The 22029-nt window shown below is 36.5% G+C and overlaps 2 protein-coding genes across 2 annotated transcripts; both read right to left on the reverse strand.

Moving 5' to 3' along the window:
* Positions 1-5780: 5780 nt before the first annotated feature.
* LOC122591764 (cytochrome P450 Tp4149-like) lies at positions 5781-7490 on the reverse strand. Its single transcript, XM_043764007.1, has 2 exons — positions 6582-7490; positions 5781-6422 (listed from the first exon to the last, which is right to left on the reverse strand). Exons 1-2 carry the CDS (start codon positions 7488-7490, stop codon positions 5781-5783), a joined length of 1551 nt encoding a protein of 516 aa, XP_043619942.1.
* Positions 7491-13479: 5989 nt separating this feature from the next.
* LOC122591765 lies at positions 13480-14645 on the reverse strand. The gene is made up of 2 exons (XM_043764009.1): positions 14171-14645; positions 13480-14039 (listed from the first exon to the last, which is right to left on the reverse strand). The coding sequence occupies exons 1-2, from the start codon at positions 14643-14645 to the stop codon at positions 13480-13482; spliced, it is 1035 nt and encodes a 344-aa protein (XP_043619944.1).
* Positions 14646-22029: the final 7384 nt, after the last annotated feature.

Below are 22029 nucleotides of genomic sequence, written 5' to 3' on the forward strand. Positions count from 1 at the left end.
ATTTGAATAATTGTTGGACTTTTTTTTTTAGTTTCGTCGTAATTTTTTTTTACAAGTATTATTATGTATTTTTTTAACTATTAATGAATGTTTTTTTATGTTTTAAATTTATAGAGTAAAAATAAATGGAAATAAAAATGATGATTTGAAAATTGAGGTTGGGGTGAGTGGCGTCATAGTTTTGAGGTGATTTGGGGTGAATTGGGGAAGTTTGAGGTAGAGGGTTTTTATTGGAAGATGGTGATATAGAAATTTGGGGAATTTTGGGGTGGGGAAACACTCCCACCCCCCTTACTAACTAATTTAACAGAACCCAACTAAAACATTGGAAATCAATTAATAAACAGCTCAGCATTAATTATCTTACCTCATGTTGGAATTTTAATTTGTTTCTCGACTTTCATGCAAAAACTCGTAAACTTTTGTGCCAATCTTCGCATTGTACATATTTTACTAAGTTCATATTTTACATATTTTACTAAGTTGAAACATATATATATTTTTTAAAGCAGCTCAGGTATGTTAGATGTACTTGTGGGTCAGAAATCAATTGGTTAGCAGCTGTAAGTTTAATGTTCATATTAGCATGGCTGCTATTCGGACTTTCAAAAATTATTGCACTCACTTTCAGACATAAAAACAAGTAAATGTCAGAATTTCTTTAAAAGTTCGATCGCAGATCCTCAAACTTAATAACTTCACAAATGGACTATAAAATCTTTGTAAATTCATATAACTTTGGTCAAACATATAATATATTATAAATTAATTTAACGGAATGATTTAACCTTTATTGGTTTTTATTATGACTAGGCTGACAGACGAGACTCTTTACTACTTGGCTTATATCTTTTATAACAAGATAATAGACATACATCAGATGAATAATTTGTAGCTTCTTTTTTACATGTTCGTGAAAAGTATACTTATACTTATTCACTACAAGTGTTGACATTAGCTATTACTTTTATGTACAATTTATAGATGACTGATCGATGTCGTTCTTCCAAATAACTTGCACATTTTTCCATGCACATGGTGCATGAGGATTGTTCGTGTACATCTACATCACTTGGTACCTAGTTGACTATGTGTACATGGGACAGTCCATTGGGACGTGTGACTGTGTGAGATCCCGGTTCTAGTCCCGACCATTTATTTATAAACATTTACTTGACTTATTTATTTATTTGTGCGTTCCAGTCACACTTTCGTAAATAACATATATATATATATATAATATATATGGGAAAGGTTGTCCGGCACCTAAGCTTAGATGTGGAACCTCTCACATACTAATATTTTATTATTTCTTGTTTAATGAATAAATGCATGGCCCCCCATGATTTTTATGGATCAAAAAAAAAAATATGTGAGTGTTCCACACCTAAGCTTAGATACCCGACAGCCTTATATTCCCATCCCCATATATATGGGGGAAATGAGTATGAGGTTGTCCCCCATCTAAGCTTAGATGGGGAACCCCTCACATTTGTTTTTATAATAATAAGAATCATGGGGGGTCATGTATTTATTTAAAATTCAAATAAATATTAAAATATTTGTATGTGAGGTATTCGTCATCTAAACTTAAATGAGAAACAACCTCATACTCACTTTTCCCATATATATATATATATATATACATGTAAAACTTAAATCAATTAGAAACCGGTCAATGGTTTTATGGAATTTTTTTATTAAGTCTATGTTTATGAGAAATAAAAAATAAAAAATAAAATAAAAATATTGTGTTAGTTTCTAAAGAAATGTCTTATTAATTTATGTATATATATACTTTTTTGTTTTTCATTACTACCTTATACTTTTTAACTTTTAATATAAAAATAAATCTTATATAAATGATTAAATTAAATACAATTAATACTTTTTAGTTTTTTATGATTATTAATAAATAAATTATTAAAAACATATCTTCACAACACATCTATAACTTATCTTCAATTAATCATGGTAATCCAATCTTAATAACAATTTATCTCCGCATCCTAAAAGATACAAACTATATTAATAGTAGATCAAGAATATATCAAAAAATTGTTTTTTAGTAAATATCAAATTACTAGTTTATTTTTATTGTATTTTTATATTTGAATTTATAAGGTGTTTACATTTATTTAATAGTTTATTTTATTTAAAATTATTATTAAATTTTTCGTGTATTTTGATCGACACAGGATTAAATCTAGTAAATATATCCTATATTGTTGATTTCTTGAAGATGATCATGAACGTTGCAAGGCATGGGTGATCAAATTGAAGAGGTAAACAAGTAAACAGCAATACATCTTCTGTTGACCCAATAACCTAAGCCCACCAAATAATTAAAAAAGGCCAGAAAACGTTTCAACTTTCAGGCTTTGATATTACCAAGTTTCAGGCTTATGATTGGGCTTATAATTGTTTTGAATAAATTAGTAAACACACTCTTTCAGCATGCATCTGACTTATAAGGCCCCATACGGATCTCTCTCAAGAATTCCAAAAGGTGAATAATCCTTTTGAACTATGAAGGTGACTTGCAATACAAATATTAAACTGAAACCGAAAAATATAAAACTGATTACCAAAATAAACTGAAACGAGTTTGATACACAAACTAATTTGATTTTGGATCTTTTTTTGTTACTGTTTGAATTATCGATTAGCTAATTTATCATTTGGAAAAGATTTATCTTATGAAACTGAGTATGAACATTTGATATATTAAAGAGTTTGCTTTTTAAAAAAACTAGAAAAATAAACTATATATAAATAATTTAAACGGTTTTATGGTACTTGATATAGTCAAAGTCCTTGGTCTTGAAGTCCAGTGACATCATCCCCTATCAAAGGTTCATCGTTGGATCGTTATAATAAACCAATAAGTGTTAAGGTTTCAAATATTGGAAGCTGCATTTGATGATACCGAATGATATGCTTAAGCAAAAGAAAAAAGAAATTAGCTTTTTTCCATCTTTCGTTTGCAATTTTCATTTACAAACGTAAAATTACTTATATGGGTGGGGATTCAAGTGTGCGAATGTGTTTGTATCGATATACAATTATACATACATATTGACAACCTGTGAAATCACTTGAACGGATGCATATCCTAATACAATATTAATTTAAACCGCATTAGAAGTTGATTTGTTTTCATTAATTCTTCCGAGAAACCAAATAGTTCGAGAATTTTAAGGTAACATCGAGATCTTTCATGTTCCATCTTTTTGATTGGTACAACCCATTAACTTTGAGATATCTCGAGTCTATCAGGATAGACTACCGTATTAACTGTTGGATTAATCGGGTCATTCACGAGTTATGGTTCATCGGGTTAACCGGGTCAAGACTCCCCGGCTGTGGGATTTGGATATGGGTCGGATTTGGCTCCAAATATGGAGCAGGAGAATTCCATATTAGTCACATTTAGTATAGTTTATTGAGTATGTGGATTTGGTAAACAGTTTAGTTATTAGCCAGCCGAATAATTAGGAAAAGTGGACGTTAAGGTTCAATGAAGTCTAGCAGATTTGTAGGATTAAGTTAGGATATTTTAGAGTTTTTTATTTGTTTCCCACGTAACATATTTGTGGCTATAAATAGCCATTTGCTGTATTTTCTTTTGTACCCTTTTTCTTATTATCGAGTATAGTTAGCATTCAGCCATCTTTTCGTCTATCTCTTTTACATTACTTCATACATACATATTTAAGTGTGTCTTGTGTGTGAGTTTGGGCCTGTGATTTCCAACATATTAATAGCGTCAAATACAATATGGTTTCAGAAAATGAACGGGATCGTGTTAATTGGTGTAGTAACGTACGTACCAAGGCTACCATGAGGATGTAAATTAGCGATGGTTGCAAGTCTCCATTTAGATGACATTTTAAAATTCTTTTTGTATGATGAGTTTTATGTATGTTATATTTGTAAGTACGTGTTTTTCACCTTTCGTCCTTAAGGTGAAAAAATAGGGGAAAAAAAACCTTAAACTTAACATTTTTTTCATTTTTCGTCCATGCAATAACAGTGTTAGTTTTTCCCCGCGATAAATTGTTCAAAGTTAAGTTTTAACAAAAATGTCATCTTATAAGCTGTGTAAATCTATAAAGTTTAAGCTTTGTTCAAATGCTTCTGACCAAAAACTCTTATTGTTTCATGGAAGAATGTTGACAATATGGACTAAAAGTCTTGTAACCGGACTCTGACTAAAAGTCTTGCAACAAGAAACATATATGTTGTCAATATATATATGATGTGGAAACGTAAGTGGTACATTCAAATTGGGTAAAATCCATAGCGTCGGTGAGATGTATCCCTCGAGTTTAAAATTTTAAATTTTCTCCCCCTCAATTAGGATGGCAACATGCCGGGTATAGGCCGGGTTTGAGTAATCCCGGACCCGATTAAAAATCTTTGTCCCAAACCCGGACTCGGACCCGACGGGTAACGGGTATCCACACGGGTAATCGGGAATCCGTTAATTTATTTACATATGATATATAAATATGTATATTATGTATTACTAACCGGGATAATGGTTACAAAAGCTCTGATCTATTTGATTAATTAAATTTATAGTTACAAGTATATGCCAAATTGTTAGTGACAGTGCAAACAAATTATAAGACCGTAGCTAATGTTGGAGCTTTCATTCAGTCAAGCTAATAATTTTTGGAAGCATAAATATTTGTGATTAACTGTTAAGTATACATTTAGCATTTCATACATTTAAATACCTATAGGAAATGAAAGTATCAATATTATTATAATGTATACATACGGATCATGTATACGGGTTCGGGCCGGATTTCAGATATACGGGTCGGGTAGGCGGGTTTTAATCTATAACCGGACCCGCAAAAATATTTAATATCATCCCCATACCCGGCCCGAAACCTATATACCCGAACCCGACCCAAAAATGTCGGATTTCGGATTTCTCCATCAGGTACGAATTTATTTGCCATCCCTACCTTCAATAGTGTTATGCAAAGCAAACCAAGCCAAAACCAATTAATGAACCTATTTGTGAACTACTATACAATTTGAATTTGCTTTATTGGAATAATATTTTTGATGTTGTGTTTGAGTTGTTTATTTTTGTGAGAAGAGTAATGAACACCAGATAAACATAATCCACTAACAAAACTATAAATCAAGAATTATTAGTGTGACCTAATTAGGATACCATTACTATCATTAGGATTTCATTTTCGTCAAGATATGCACATGACCTTATATATCTCTCCAATGGTTCGATCTATGGCTTTTCAAACTATATATTACTATCATTAGGCCGGTTTGATGTATATACAAGATCTCAATGTAGATCCAACTCTAGTGTGTTAACTAGTACGTAGCTCCAATCCAAACTATATATTGAGATATCGAATCTGGATTTGAAAATGACTTTGGCTTGTTTACATATCAAGTGGAGTCCTAATGGAAAAAGTTTTATTGGCCAAATTTTGGATCTAAAAAAAGCATTAGCGCGGAAAGCATTGACAAATTTGTTCAGCGATTACTTGTAACTTATTTATGTTAACAAGATGATCAGTAATATAATGAGCATTTTGATCTCTTCTTAGTATAATCTTAACATTCTTATTAATTATTTTTATCATCAAAAAGTAATTTTATATATAACAAACAATATTCTACGTTACATTCTTGGAATAAAGGGAAAATACACTTCTACAATAACATTGTGGGATACAAAAAAACTTTATTGAATATTATTGTACGTAATACCTAAAGTCATATAGTCAACTTCATCCGAGGTGCAAATCCAAGCAGTTACTTAACTCTAAACGAGAAGAAGGCACAACGAGTAGATTAGACTTCTTTTTAACAGTAAATCCGAGAGTTTCGGTCATGTCTAATTCTTCGGGTCTCCCATCATTTGGCATCGCTAAATCGAACTTTAGCAGCATGTTTGCTATAACAAGCTCATCAATTACCATAGCAAATTCAGCACCAGGACACCCTCTTCTACCAGCACCAAAAGGTATCAATTCAAAATCAAATCCTTTATAGTCAATAGAACTGTTCAAAAACCTTTCCGGGTAAAATTTATCTGGTTCTTCCCAATTGGAAGGATCTCTTGCTATTGCCCAAGCATTAATCATCACTTGGGTGCCTTTTGCAATATCATAACCCATTACTTTAACATCCTCTCTTGCTTCGCGAGGAACTAGTAGCGGGATTGGAACGTGTAATCGCAAGCTTTCTTTCATGACAACTTTCAAGTAAGGCATTTCATGTAGATCATCCTCGGTGATCATGGATCTCCCTTGAGCTATTTGTGTTACCTCGGTTTGAAGCTTCTTCATTACACGTGGGTGTCTTATTATCTCGCTTAGTGCCCATTCTATACTTGAGCTTGTTGCTTCAATTCCAGCAGTAAACACATCCTATAAATTAAATTAAAAACATTCAAAGTCTTGAAAGAATAAGAATGCATGAAATTAACCATAAAACATATTTACTTGCTATATACTTTTTCTCTAGATTTTTCTTGTTGTAAACATTTTGATATATGTACTATTTATGAGACGCGCGAGGAATCTTACAAAGATGACGGCTTTAATGGTATCTCTACCAAATTTAAATTTGAGTGTGTTATCTCTTTGAACATCAAGTAAGATATCAACTATATCTCTTCCTTCATTTTGTCTACCCTTAGTATCATTAACATCCATTTTAATGCTTTTATTGATATGTTCATCAATAACACCATCAAAAAACTCGTCATATTCTTTAACTACTTTATTTGCCTGACCCTCATGCAACCAATTCACCCATGATAGGCATGGAATATAGCTCCCTACATCAAAACCGCCAAGTAGGATTTGCATTCTTGCCATTAAGTCCATAAACTTTAAATCACCTTTCTTTCCAAAGGCTACCTCACATAGTATGTTTATAGTGAGCAAAAAAAGTAGCTCAGTCAAATTAATTACGGAACCACAACTTTTACCCATCATTTCAAGCATATGAATAGTTTGCTTTTCTCTTATTTTTCGAAATGATTGAACTTGTTTACGACTTAGAAGATGGAGCACGGTAATGCTCTTGACCTGCCTCCAGTGCTCGCCGTACGGAGCAAATCCTATGTCTTTAGAGCCATAACTAAGTTTGTCGTGGAAGTATAGTTTCGGTCGATTTGCGAATATCAAATCATGTGTTTTCAAGATTTCTTTAGCTGCTTCAGCTGAGGATGCTACTAACAAAGGTATACTACCTAAGTGCATCAACAAAAGTGGTCCATGTTTATGGCTTAAGGCTCGTAAAGTGTGATGGGGGCTTGAGCCTAGTTGGTGAAGGTTTCCGATTATTGGAAGCTTTCGTAGTGTTGGTGGTGGGTTCCTTGGGGTTTTATTAGAAGTAAGTGAAAGCAATTTGAAAGTAATCAAGAACAGTAAGAATACGAACAAGAAGTTAAGGGGGATATGAATGATCTCAAATAATGAGGGAAACATTTTTTGTTGCAATGATGATATATATGAGCTAGCAAGATAGGTGTATTTATATAGGGTAGGGAAGTTTTATCTACACTGTAAAATTAAGTGTATCGATCATGGGTGAATCTTTATATTTAACATGAAGAAAAAAAAAAGTCTCTAGATGCATGGTAGTTTGAAACTTTGGATCACATAGCGAGACTATTTTAACATATGTCAACATATCTCGCATTACAACGATTTTAGTTTTTGTAATAAAACGTACGGATGATATCTCATTAGTAACATGATTATATTGAAGCTCAGTGTTATATATTGTGTTTTAGATGAGTGTTTCATTAGTATAATTTTCATTAACTATTATATAATACAAATAAAAATATTTGAGGTCAAAGTTTGTAAAATTTGACTTTAAAAATTTAAAAGAGAACAATTTTAGTGAGACAAAGGGAACAGTAATTATTGACATGACGATCCTATAGGTATATAATAACGTAAAATAATGTATGTCCGAAAAATATTTAAGCCTACGGGGTCACACGTTCAACACGAATGTAACTATAATTGATTAATATATTAAATGTAATTTATTAATTAATTTGATCACAGAAAACTAACGGTCGTCCGTTACATGTTAAAAGTTTAGTGAGACGGGAGTAGTAATTATTGACGTGGCCATCCTGGAGGGCATGTAAGTGCATCAAGCTGGGTCTCCACGTTTTTGGGACCCCTAAATCTGATATAGCTAGGAATACTCCACTTATAGCTAGTTTTAGAATCACTTTTCTTTTGCCCCACCATGCCACTAGATCCATTATGTCTGGCGAGTCGGAGCATAGAGTCCAACCAATGTAAGAAATTATTAATTAATAACTTTCAAAGTGAAAATTGTCGAATGTAAATTTGTCATGTAACTTCATCGGTAACGATCCTTAAACTTCATCATTTCAACTAATTAAACTAGTAAAACAACTTCTGTAACACCCCGAGCTAGGGCTCGAAATATTACGGAAATCATATAGCACAAGGAGGGATTATCGTAGGCAACTAAATGACATTAATGAATTCGGTGAATCCACAACAAGTCAAATATTCAAACAATGCATAAGGAGCAAATGACCATCAAAGTTTACAAAAGAGAATTCTAGAGATGGCTATCGATCCTAAGCATTAATCCAAAAGTGGGCGTATGAATCCTTGATCCATAAAGTCCATGCCCGAAACCAAAAGCTACACCAGATCATGCATCACATCCTTGATCCACCTGATTACCTGAAAAGTGTTCTACAAGTCAACACGAGGTTGGTGAGTTCGTAGTGGTGGCCCAAGATGAACCACCGACCATAACCACATGTCATAAAAACAAGAACAATTATCACATACAAGTAGTCTTACACGTCATCCAACCAATGCATCACTATATAACAAACGTATAAGAACAATCAATGCAATGTCAATGCCATGATGTGAATGATATGCATGCCAAACCAAAATACATATAATATGTAGGGCCATTATGCCATCTATGCAACGATACTCACAGGTCATCACCATGACCATTGTGGCATCTCAAAAACGTCGGCGAATATACGTCTATAACCCGGATGACCAACACCAGTGTATACGTCTATACCTGGATAAACACATTTGTCTCAACAGACAACCAAATCATCTCAAAGCAACCAACACAATGCAAGCCCAACAATCCATCAATCCAACATCCAATAACCAACAATATGATCAAACTATACATACATACACTTGAGAGGGCTTGCTTTCAAAGAGTCCTCGATGTTTGTATACAGGGTGTACCAGCGGCTAACCCTCCACATCTCAAACCTTTTGAACGCGAAGTCGACTTCCATGTATGTACATCTAATCTAAATATAACCTTTCTCAATACCAACATACACAAAACATTTCAATGATTCATCCATCAATCATCATTCAATCAACAAACAATTAATTCAAACAAATAAACACACAATGTACACTTTTCAGCCCGAATCTCAATAGAGTAGGGAGATACGAACTCACCTTGATTGGCAAAAGAGGCTAATATCGAATTAAGATGAGATTATAGGTGATTATAGTGCTCCACGCGTCCACAACCTAGTAATGTTTACAAGACATGCATTATTCACCAAAGACGATTCTCTAACTAGGTTTTAGCTTTAGTTTATGGCTTTGAAAGACTTTCGGGACCCAACATGGTCGTTAGGGAGGTCATGTAATAGTTTGTAACCAAAATGAAGTCGCCCCAAGGTCGCCTCATTCTCAAACATAAGTTATATGTTTATTTAGTTTATGTTAATGTCTTGAATTAGGTTCCAAAGAGGACACCCAACTTTAAACGACTCGTTTGTCATGTGTAGGGCACCAATAAGGTCATAAGAGTACATTCCGGAAAGGTCGGGACGATCCTAGGATGTTAGAACTAAAGCTAGGAAAAAGTTAAGTGATTTAAGCCCCCAACTGCGCCGCAACTTATCGCTGCGCCGCAGCTGAAAAACAGACTCGTGAAGCTGCGCAGCAGCTTAACTAGCTGCGCAGCAGCTGAAAAACAGAATTGTGAAGCTGCGCAGCAGCTTAACTAGCTGCGCAGCAGCTCACCCAGTTCAGCTCAGCAACCCATTTCGACCTAAACACACCAAAACTAACCCATAACTCATTTTTGACACCCAAAATCGATTTGTGAAGCATCAAAACTCAATATGAAGCATAATTAAGCATGTTTACACATGAATAACCCAAACCCACTTTAAAATCTTTCTTCAAAACACCAAACTCAAGTTCAAATTCGGTTAACCCATTACTAACCCTAGACAAACCCTAATTCGACTTTTGACCCGATTTGTGACCCGAAAATGTTTTGGCACAACTATAGGTACATTTACTAACATGAAGTGAAGGTCATAGAGTAGAATTTACTTACCAAAAGCTTCACAAATCCTCAAACCCGAATTTTGATTCAAATGAGGTCATTTCTTACACTTTGGAACCCAAGTTTTTGATATGAAGTTAAAATGGTGATAAGATTTATTATTCTTGCATTAACTAAGCTTGAATTTCCATGAACTATGAATTAAATTAGAGAGAGAGAGTGAAAGGAGAGTGTGTTCTTGGGAGTAAAGAAAAGAGAGATAAGAAGAATAAGGGAAGGAAAGGATAAGGTGGGTGGGGGTTGGGTTGACTAAGGTGGGTCATGGGTCAAGACTTTGATCCATGGGTTGACCCGTCAACATAACTAATTAGTTCAAAACCCACGACATTACATCTAGCACACCGTCAACCGGCTCATTGAGTATACAATTAGTCATTTAACCACAAGATGGATTTAAAGATATCATTAACTACTATAATTCATAACATGATACTTAAAGTCAACGGGTCAAAATTCATGGATGTTACATTATTCCCCGATAAAAGGATTTCGTCCCGAAATCTAATAAAACACTAATTATTAAACAAATCCGGGTACTTGGACTTCATATGATCCTCACGCTCCCAAGTGAACTCGGCTCCGCGTCTAGCATTCCATCTAACCTTAACAATGGTATAACGCTTGTTCTTGAGCTTTTTGGTTTGACGGTCCAAGATCTCTACCGGCTCCTCCACAAAATTTAAATTCTTATCCACCCGAATTTCATTCATAGGCACATGTTGTGTCGGGTCCGCCAAGCATTTGCGTAGGTTGCAAATGTGGAAGACATCATGTACTCCCCCAAGTTCTTGTGGCAATTCCAACCGATAAGCAACCTTCCCAACCCGTTCAATAATCTTAAAAGGACCGATATACCTTGGCCCGAGTTTGCCTCTCTTCACAAAACGGATAACACCCTTCCATGGCGACACCTTCAACAATACATAATCCCCCGCTTCAAACTCTAGCGGTCGCCGCCTCACATCGGCATACTTCTTTTGTCTTTCACGGGCCAATTGCAATCTCTCCTTGATTTGGTAGATCACCTTTGTTGTTTCCACCACAATCTCCGGTCCAATGAGTTGGCTTTCACCGATCTCCGCCCAAGCTAGGGGAGATCGGCAAACCCTACCATATAAAGCTCTAAAAGGCGCCATTTGGATGGTGGCATGATAACTATTGTTGTATGAAAATTCCACCAAAGGCAAGTGATCTTCCCAACTCCCACTAAAATCAATGGCACATGCCCTTAACATATCTTCAAGCGTTTGTATTGTTCTTTCGGTTTGCCCATCCGTTTGAGGATGAAACGCCGTGCTCATATTTAGTCGCGTACCCATTGCACGATGAAAGGCCCTCCATAAATTCGAGTTATACCGGGAATCTCTATCGGAGATGATAGAAACCGGAACTCCATGTTTAGACACCACTTCCTTGATGTACAAACGAGCTAAGGTGTCAACACCATCGGTTTCACGAATGGCCACGAAATGAGCCGACTTCGTTAACCGATCAACTATCACCCAAATTGTATCGCGACCACTTCTTGTCTTCGGTAACTTCGTTATGAAGTCCATTGCAATGTGTTCCCATTTCCATTCGGGGGCCTCGGGTTGCACTAATAATCCGGGTGGCTTCTTATGATCGGCTTTCACTTGTAAGCAAGTAAGGCACTCACTCACATACCTAGCCACATCTCGCTTCATACCCGGCCACCAATAGAAATCTCTTAAATCAAAATACATCTTATCCGACCCGGGGTGGACCGAATAAGGTGATCGATGAGCTTCATGCATGAGAAGAGTTCTTAGATTGCCGAAAATGGGAACCCAGAGCCTTCCAACTAAATAGAGCCCATTATCACTCTTCCTATCGAATTGTTGCTCCATACCATCCAAATTCTCATTACCAAAGTTTTCTGGTCGAGTGGCTTGTACTTGAGCCGCAATGATTTGATCGCGAATGTTTGGTCCTACCGTGAGGCTCATAACCCTAGCACGTCTTGGTTTAACTCGTTCCTTCCGGCTCAAGGCATCGGCTACCACATTGGCCTTACCCGGATGATAACGGATGTCACAATCATAGTCACTAAGGAGTTCAAGCCAACGTCTTTGTCTCATGTTCAATTCACTTTGATTAAAAATGTGTTGTAGACTTTTGTGATCGGTATAAATCACGCACTTGGTGCCATAGAGATAATGCCTCCAACACTTCAAAGCAAATACTACCGCTCCCAATTCTAAGTCGTGTGTCGGATAGTTCTTCTCGTGCACCTTCAATTGGCGGGAGGCGTATGCAATAACTTTGCCCCTTTGCATAAGGACACAACCCAATCCTTGCCCCGAAGCATCACAATATACTACAAAATCTTCAACTCCATCGGGAAGGGTTAGAATGGGTGCTTCACACAACATGTTCTTAAGAGTTTGAAAGGCTTGTTCTTGTCTATTGCCCCATTCGAATTTCCGTTCTTTTTGAGTCAAGAGTGTAAGAGGTTGTGCAATGCGGGAGAAATTTTCGATAAATCTTCTATAGTAACCCGCCAATCCAAGGAATTGACGGATTTCGGAAGGTGTTTCGGGTCTCCTCCAATTCTTAACCGCTTCGATCTTACTTGGGTCAACGTGAATACCGTCTTTGCTTACCATGTGACCAAGGAAGTGAACCTTCTCCAACCAAAACTCACACTTGGAGAATTTAGCATACAATTTCTCCTTTCTTAACAACTCGAGTACTTCTCGCAAGTGTTCGGCATGTTCTTCCTTCGTTTTAGAATAAACAAGTATGTCGTCAATAAAGACAATGACGGACTTGTCCAAGAAAGGGCGACACCCGGTTCATCAAATCCATGAATACTGCTGGTGCATTGGTCAACCCGAAAGGCATAACGGTGAATTCAAAGTGCCCATACCGAGTTCGGAAAGCCGTTTTATGAATGTCATCATCATGAACCGGAGTTGATGATAACCGAGCGGAGATCGATTTTGGAAAAGTGCTTGGCACCTTGAAGTCGGTCAAAGAGGTCATCGATTCGAGGGAGAGGATATCGATTCTTCACCGTAAGCTTATTCAACTCCCGATAGTCTATACACATTCTAAACGACCCGTCTTTCTTCTTGACAAAGAGAATGGGAGCACCCCAAGGAGATTGACTAGGACGGATGAAACCTTTCTCTTGAAGTTCCTTAAGTTGAGCTTCGAGTTCTTGCATTTCAGTGAGGGCAAGTCTATAAGGAGCTTTTGCCACGGGTGCGGCTCCCGGAATAAGATTGATACGAAAGTCAAGTTCACGAGATGGGGTAATCCCGGTAATTCTTCCGGAAAAACATCAGAGAATTCACAAACAATAGGAACAGTCTTCAATTCTACCTTTGAGATGGTAGCACTAAAGACTTTAGAATTTAGAGAATCGGAAGTTTCACCTTGAACTCTAAGAATTTTACCGCTAGACAACGGTATTTTAACAACTCTCTCCCCACAATCAATAGTTGCATTTACCGCCGTTAACCAATCCATTCCCACAATAACGTCAAAGCTACCGATTTCAAAAGGCATAAGGTCGATGTAGAATTCGATGTCGTTTAGAGTCAAAATACAATCACGAAGTATTTGACTAAGTTTTGCTAAGGTGCCATTTACCGTTTCTATATCGAGTACATAGTTTAGGGCACACGGATGCACATCAATCAAAGGAATAAAGCGAGAGGACACAAAACTATAATCGGCTCCAGAATCAAATAAAACGTTGCATAATGACCATTAAGAAGAAAGGTACCTGCAACAACATTGGGATCATTACGGGCCTCATTTGCATTGACCGCAAAGGCTCGGCCACGGGGTTGCACTTGGTGACCTTGTTGTCCCCGGTTTTGGTTAGGCCCGGCAATTTGTAGTTGATTGGGGTGAACGGCCACTTGAACTTGTTGTCCCACCCATTGAGGACAATTGTTACGGTAATGATTTGGGCTACCGCACACATAACATTCGCCTCTTCTTTGATTGCCTTGAGGAGGAAGAGCTTGAATAGGAGCTACATTGAGCGGACCCGTACCCCCCCTTGGTGCCCTACATTCTTTCGCCATATGCCCCAAACGGTTACAATTAAAGCATGCCCCACATTGAACATTGGCGGGGTGGTGTCTATTGCATCTTCCACAATGTGGGTGGGGCCCCACATAAGGCTTCTTCACCGGCTCCACCGCCGCCATCACCCTACCCCGATTAGCATTCTTGGAGTCAAACCTCCCCATCTTCCTTGGACCACTTGTTTCCCCAACCTCCTTTTTTTGATGATGACGATGATTTACTCAAAACTCCACTTCTTAACAAGTCTTCGGTAACACTACCGGCACGGTTAATAGCCTCGACCATGGAAGTAGGCATGACCGGATTGATGAGAGAACGACTTGTGGAGTCAAACCCAAAACAAACTTCTCAATGGCCCGAGACTCGGTGCTCACTAGGTGAGGAACAAGGGTAGACAACTCTTGGAATCGTCTAACATAGCCCTTGTAGTCGGCCCCGTCCATTTTGAGATGGACAAACTCGATGGTCAAGTTTTGGAGCTCATAAGGTGGGCAAAATTTCTCTTTCACTTTGTTCTTGAAGTCGGCCCATTCCAAATTGTGGGCCCGACCCAAGGCCTTCTCTTGGTTCCACCAACTTAAAGCATCCTCCTTGAACATACCGGAGGCATAATAAATTCGGTCATCATAAGTACAATGACTCCTTTCAATCACCGCTTCAATCCTCTCAAACCATTTTATACATTCCACGGGCCCACCCAACCCATCAAACTCCGGTGCCCCACAATTCTTGAAATCTTTGAATTGACAACCTTGGCGGTACACTCCGTGTTGGTTATACCTAGCCCTATAGTTATCCGCTCTTTCGAGTTCTTCTTCTTCTTCTCTTCTACTACAACATGAGGTTGAGCACCCTCATCATTCACATTTTCCGGGTTTCCAACATTTGATGCTCATTAGGTTGTACCCCATTGTTCCCATCAAGAGTTGCTTGGACTTGGGCAACAATAGTCGGCATGATATTGGAGACCGTTTGAGCAATCACATCCGCCAAGTTAGGCCTGGGAGCCTCACCACGACCCCTACCTCGGCCCCTACCTCGTCCTCCACCACGACCTCTACCACCCCGGCCCCTACCTCTACCTCCTTGCACTTCCGGTTGAGCTTCCGGTTGAGGTTCTTCCGAGTTAGCCCTATAGTTAGTTCCAGCTCTTCTTGGTCTTACCATTTCTATAAAACAAGCAAGGCGTTGACCCGAAAGTTAGTCTCAATACTCACATGTTAGTCACACAAGTTGTCAATGCCCTCAAGTCGACATAACATACACATTTCATACCATTAAGCTAAGGCAAAAGCGATAGATTTCTAGGGAGAATTATTACTTACCATACTGAGCTCACTACAATCATTTATCATACAATCCTATAATCTAGCACGGATGGTTCAAAGTATAATCCGAATCCAATATGCTTTCTAGTTACTGATCGAGTTTGTGTACAGGGTGTACCGGCGGCTAACCCTCCACTCAATCAACTTCCCAAAAAGCATATCGATTCCTTATTATGCTTTAAACCAAGCGTGCGCAACCCGTGATGTCATTAAATTGCTATAACATCGGTGACCATAAAATAGTTGATCACGCTCTTTTAGGGTTGCCACAATGTTACATCAAGTTAACGCCATAACTTCACCTCGCCCTAAATCAACAACTATTATCAAACAACAATCCATCTCAATCACAATCAAACTCAAACCAAAACCATATCGTACTCAATTCATCACATAATTGGTCTCAACTACGAACTCCCAATGTACACTTTCTAGGGTTCACAAAAATCAAGTTGCACACAAAATTCCTAGCCATGCATGCTATATGAAGAGTTTTAACTTAAGCCGTAGTCTAGGTCAAACCACCTAATTCTCTACGACCTGGCATGGGCCACCATTCTGTAACACCCGAGCTAGGGCTCGAAATATTACGGAAATCATATAGCACAAGGAGGGATTATCGTAGGCAACTAAATGACATTAATGAATTCGGTGAATCCACAACAAGTCAAATATTCAAACAATGCACAAGGAGCAAATGACCATCAAAGTTTACAAAAGAGAATTCTAGAGATGGCTATCGATCCTAAGCATTAATCCAAAAGTGGGCGTATGAATCCTTGATCCATAAAGTCCATGCCCGAAACCAAAGCTACACCAGATCATGCATCACATCCTTGAACCACCTGATTACCTGAAAAGTGTTCTACAAGTCAACACGAGGTTGGTGAGTTCGTAGTGGTGGCCCAAGATGAACCACCGACCATAACCACATGTCATAAAAACAAGAACAATTATCACATACAAGTAGTCTTACACGTCATCCAACCAATGCATCACTATATAACAAACGTATAAGAACAATCAATGCAATGTCAATGCCATGATGTGAATGATATGCATGCCAAACCAAAATACATATAATATGTAGGGCCATTATGCCATCTATGCAACGATACTCACAGGTCATCACCATGACCATTGTGGCATCTCAAAAACGTCGGCGAATATACGTCTATAACCCGGATGACCAACACCAGTGTATACGTCTATACCTGGATAAACACATTTGTCTCAACAGACAACCAAATCATCTCAAGCAACCAACACAATGCAAGCCCAACAATCCATCAATCCAACATCCAATAACCAACAATATGATCAAACTATACATACATACACTTGAGAGGGCTTGCTTTCAAAGAGTCCTCGATGTTTGTATACAGGGTGTACCAGCGGCTAACCCTCCACATCTCAAACCTTTTGAACGCGAAGTCGACTTCCATGTATGTACATCTAATCTAAATATAACCTTTCTCAATACCAACATACACAAAACATTTCAATGATTCATCCATCAATCATCATTCAATCAACAAACAATTAATTCAAACAAATAAACACACAATGTACACTTTTCAGCCCGAATCTCAATAGAGTAGGGAGATACGAACTCACCTTGATTGGCAAAAGAGGCTAATATCGAATTAAGATGAGATTATAGGTGATTATAGTGCTCCACGCGTCCACAACCTAGTAATGTTTACAAGACATGCATTATTCACCAAAGACGATTCTCTAACTAGGTTTAGCTTTAGTTTATGGCTTTGAAAGACTTTCGGGACCCAACATGGTCGTTAGGGAGGTCATGTAATAGTTTGTAACCAAAATGAAGTCGCCCCAAGGTCGCCTCATTCTCAAACATAAGTTATATGTTTATTTAGTTTATGTTAATGTCTTGAATTAGGTTCCAAAGAGGACACCCAACTTTAAACGACTCGTTTGTCATGTGTAGGGCACCAATAAGGTCATAAGAGTACATTCCGGAAAGGTCGGGACGATCCTAGGATGTTAGAACTAAAGCTAGGAAAAAGTTAAGTGATTTAAGCCCCCAACTGCGCCGCAACTTATCGCTGCGCCGCAGCTGAAAAACAGACTCGTGAAGCTGCGCAGCAGCTTAACTAGCTGCGCAGCAGCTGAAAAACAGAATTGTGAAGCTGCGCAGCAGCTTAACTAGCTGCGCAGCAGCTCACCCAGTTCAGCCTCAGCAACCCATTTCGACCTAAACACACCAAAACTAACCCATAACTCATTTTTGACACCCAAAATCGATTTGTGAAGCATCAAAACTCAATATGAAGCATAATTAAGCATGTTTACACATGAATAACCCAAACCCACTTTAAAATCTTTCTTCAAATACCAAACTCAAGTTCAAATTCGGTTAACCCATTACTAACCCTAGACAAACCCTAATTCGACTTTTGACCCGATTTGTGACCCGAAATGTTTTGGCACAACTATAGGTACATTTACTAACATGAAGTGAAGGTCATAGAGTAGAATTTACTTACCAAAAGCTTCACAAATCCTCAAACCCGAATTTTGATTCAAATGAGGTCATTTCTTACACTTTGGAACCCAAGTTTTTGATATGAAGTTAAAATGGTGATAAGATTTATTATTCTTGCATTAACTAAGCTTGAATTTCCATGAACTATGAATTAAATTAGAGAGAGAGAGTGAAAGGAGAGTGTGTTCTTGGGAGTAAAGAAAAGAGAGATAAGAAGAATAAGGGAAGGAAAGGATAAGGTGGGTGGGGGTTGGGTTGACTAAGGTGGGTCATGGGTCAAGACTTTGATCCATGGGTTGACCCGTCAACATAACTAATTAGTTCAAAACCCACGACATTACATCTAGCACACCGTCAACCGGCTCATTGAGTATACAATTAGTCATTTAACCACAAGATGGATTTAAAGATATCATTAACTACTATAATTCATAACATGATACTTAAAGTCAACGGGTCAAAATTCATGGATGTTACAACTTCAAACGCTCAACTTTATGTTAAAGCACACCAAAAAAAAAAAAAAAATCATAGAAAATTTTTGTAAGCCATGCTCTAAATGTTATAGGAAGCAGAGGTGTGTATTGAAGAAATTAAAACCATCTTGAAGTTTAAAAATGACCGGACAAAAAGTAAATATATTATGTTTAAATCTGTTTCATGATTATATATTTCTTTTAAATCTGTTACATGATTATATATTTATATTGAAGCTCAGTGTTATTAGTTTAGCCAACTTTTGCTTGATGTTGAATTACCGAGGACCAACGAGTCGTAATTAATTGGTAAGTCATTCTGAAACTAAAGTAATCAATGATATGGTCATGGGACCATGTATGGATTTTTTTTTTTTTTTTTAAATATTCAAAAAGTTTTTAAAGTAAATTATACAGATGATAATTAAGGTATACCTAAGATTACTCTTTTGATACAAATTTTTGAATTTCCACTCGGACCATATATAAACTTGTACTTTTCAACGCTGATCATACTCAAAGTTCTACTTTTCCACTCGGACCATACCTATCACTAACGGTCGTCTATTTGGCCGTTAAGCCAAGCCACGTGTCGTGCGCATGAGATATCAAACACGTAATTTCGTGTATACTTCAAGTATCATCCATCTAATTTACCGTAAAAATGATTATTAAGAATTTTAGAGTTTTATTTATATTAATTTTATTTTCATTTACTAAGTTGGGTAGATATATTTATTATAAAAAAATATTATTTTTTTGTTTTTCAATGAATATTATTATTATTATTTTGATACAATCATGCATATTAATTTTCCTATTATTAATTTGTTATTATTATTATTATTATTATTATTATTATTGATGAAACAAGGATGAAAATAATGAGTACGTTTTCATTTTTTGTTTTATGTTTTTTATTTTTACAACTTATTTGTATCATTTTTTGTTTTTATTTTTTTCATTTTTACAATTTATTTATATCTTTTAATGAAAATTTATTCAAAAAATAATACAAAAATATAATAAATATATATATAATTTTTCATACGAAATATCATATCTACCCAACTTAATAAATGAATATAAATAGAACTTTAAAATTTTTAATAATTAGTTTTAGAATGAATTACACGGATGATACCTAAAATATACATGAAATTACGTATTTGATACCTCACGTGCACGACACGTGGCTTGACTTAACGGTCAAATAGACGGACGTTAGTGATAGGTATGGTCCGAGTAAAAAAGTGAAACTTTGGGTATGATCAATGTGGAAAAATGCAAGTTTAGGTATGGTTCGAGTGGAAATTCAAAAGTTTGTATCAAAAGAGTAATCTGGGGTATACTTTAGGAATCATCCATGTAATTTACTCAAGATTTTATTAATCAATGGATGGCGAGAAGCTAGAATTACATCATAGAGAAAGTCAAGATTACATCAAGAAATTAAATGTTAAAACGAGACCAGTTTGGCCAGTCAACAAAAACTTTTGGAGATCAATTTGTTAACCATAAAAAGCTCGTGGTTTTGATTTCTTTGGTAGCAAATCAGGTTGATGTATTTTTGTTCAAAAAAATACAATCATTCAGGCATTTCCAAATCACCCGATAGTATATATGTACAACGAGGTTCACCAGCTTACGTTTTACAGGTGAAATTGGAAGTATTTGTGTAGCTTGAAAAGTTCCCTAATGCTAGACCATGTATGGATTATATTCACCATTTTGAATTCCTAATGACATGTTACTAATACTCATGTCACGGTCATGCTCCAATATCTTGAAATTTAGCTTTAATGTTTTAGAATATTTGGATACGAAGAAATACTTATTAATGACCAATTTTCATATAAACTTTTGTGTATCAACAAATTTCCATCTTACTTCCATAAACATTGTCATATTCACCATATTAAGCGTGCTGGCTATAATTAACCCAATTAGTGTACGTTTCGGTCGTATTAGGAAGAACCTTGAATTGAAACACAATCAAACAAGGCAGTAAATTAACATCGAAACATAGTATCACATGTCACATTATTGCCTTTAGACATCTATTTTTATTTATTTATTTATTTATTTTATTTCATCATTATAATTACATGCTACAATAAAACAAACAAGTCTACTTTAGTCTAATCAACTAAGTAACTAACTAATGTTCTTCCCTCAAAGAGGCTTGTCCATTTGAACCTAGTCATAATAATATTAACTTAAGTTTGTCCCAAAAATACTTAAGTTTGACTCGCCAAAATTTAAGAATCCTTAGATTTGCGAATTTTTTTTTATTTCTTTTGCGAAGTTGAAAACATTTACGAACTTTAAAATATTTGGGAAGATTTAAGATTGTACTATCTACGAAGATAAGATTACGAGATTTGGTACACTACTACTCTACAAATTTTGTGGCTGTAGTATTTGCGAAATTCAAATTGGTGCTATTTACGAAGATAAGTTTACTAATTTACGAACTTTTACACAAAAAGTCAGCGAGCTTTGAATTCAAAAAGCATGAAAAGTCACGAATTGAACTCAGTGGACTAACTTATTAAAATTTTAGCAGATTGTAAATTCAATTCCAAGTTCCAGTGACATTAAATGGGGTATGAGATTCAAAATTCGTGACTATGTATATATATATATACTTTTTTAAATGACATTTACGAATTTTGGAAAAGCATTGTACATTTGCGAATGTACTAATCCACGGATATTGTATAAGAAAGTCGACGGCCTAGGTAGACCATTTTTTTTTTAATCAAATATGGCGGCTGTCAAACAAAGTTCAGGAATTGAATTTCAACATCTATTAGATCGATGTAATGACTAATGAATATTGAGGTGCTTTAGACTGACTGAATAAGGCGTTGCCTCTCCTTTGGGGCGCCCAAAAAGCAACCGAAACGTCACCTTCACGCCCCCATAACGCCGTGAACAATGTCTCATAGGGCTTTTTATGTCAAAAACCAGCAGAGGCGTGAGAAATCCGGCGGGTGAAGGGGGCGTGCTTGGTGTGGGACCACTTCTGGTGTTCTTGTTAGCGCCTTGTACCGAGTAGTCTTAGAGTTGTATGCTTGTAGCACTCCTATTTTGTCTTTATTAAAAGCACAAGATTAGTCCTTCATCTTTCTTTTATTTTCTTGCAGCAACCAAATTAGGTTAGTCTCACAAACAAGATATTATTTTAACACTCTTGTAGTCTTGCATGAAGAGAAATGATTAATCT

The sequence above is a fragment of the Erigeron canadensis genome, chromosome 3 (genome assembly GCF_010389155.1).
Source record: "Erigeron canadensis isolate Cc75 chromosome 3, C_canadensis_v1, whole genome shotgun sequence".
Taxonomy (NCBI): Eukaryota; Viridiplantae; Streptophyta; class Magnoliopsida; order Asterales; family Asteraceae; genus Erigeron; species Erigeron canadensis.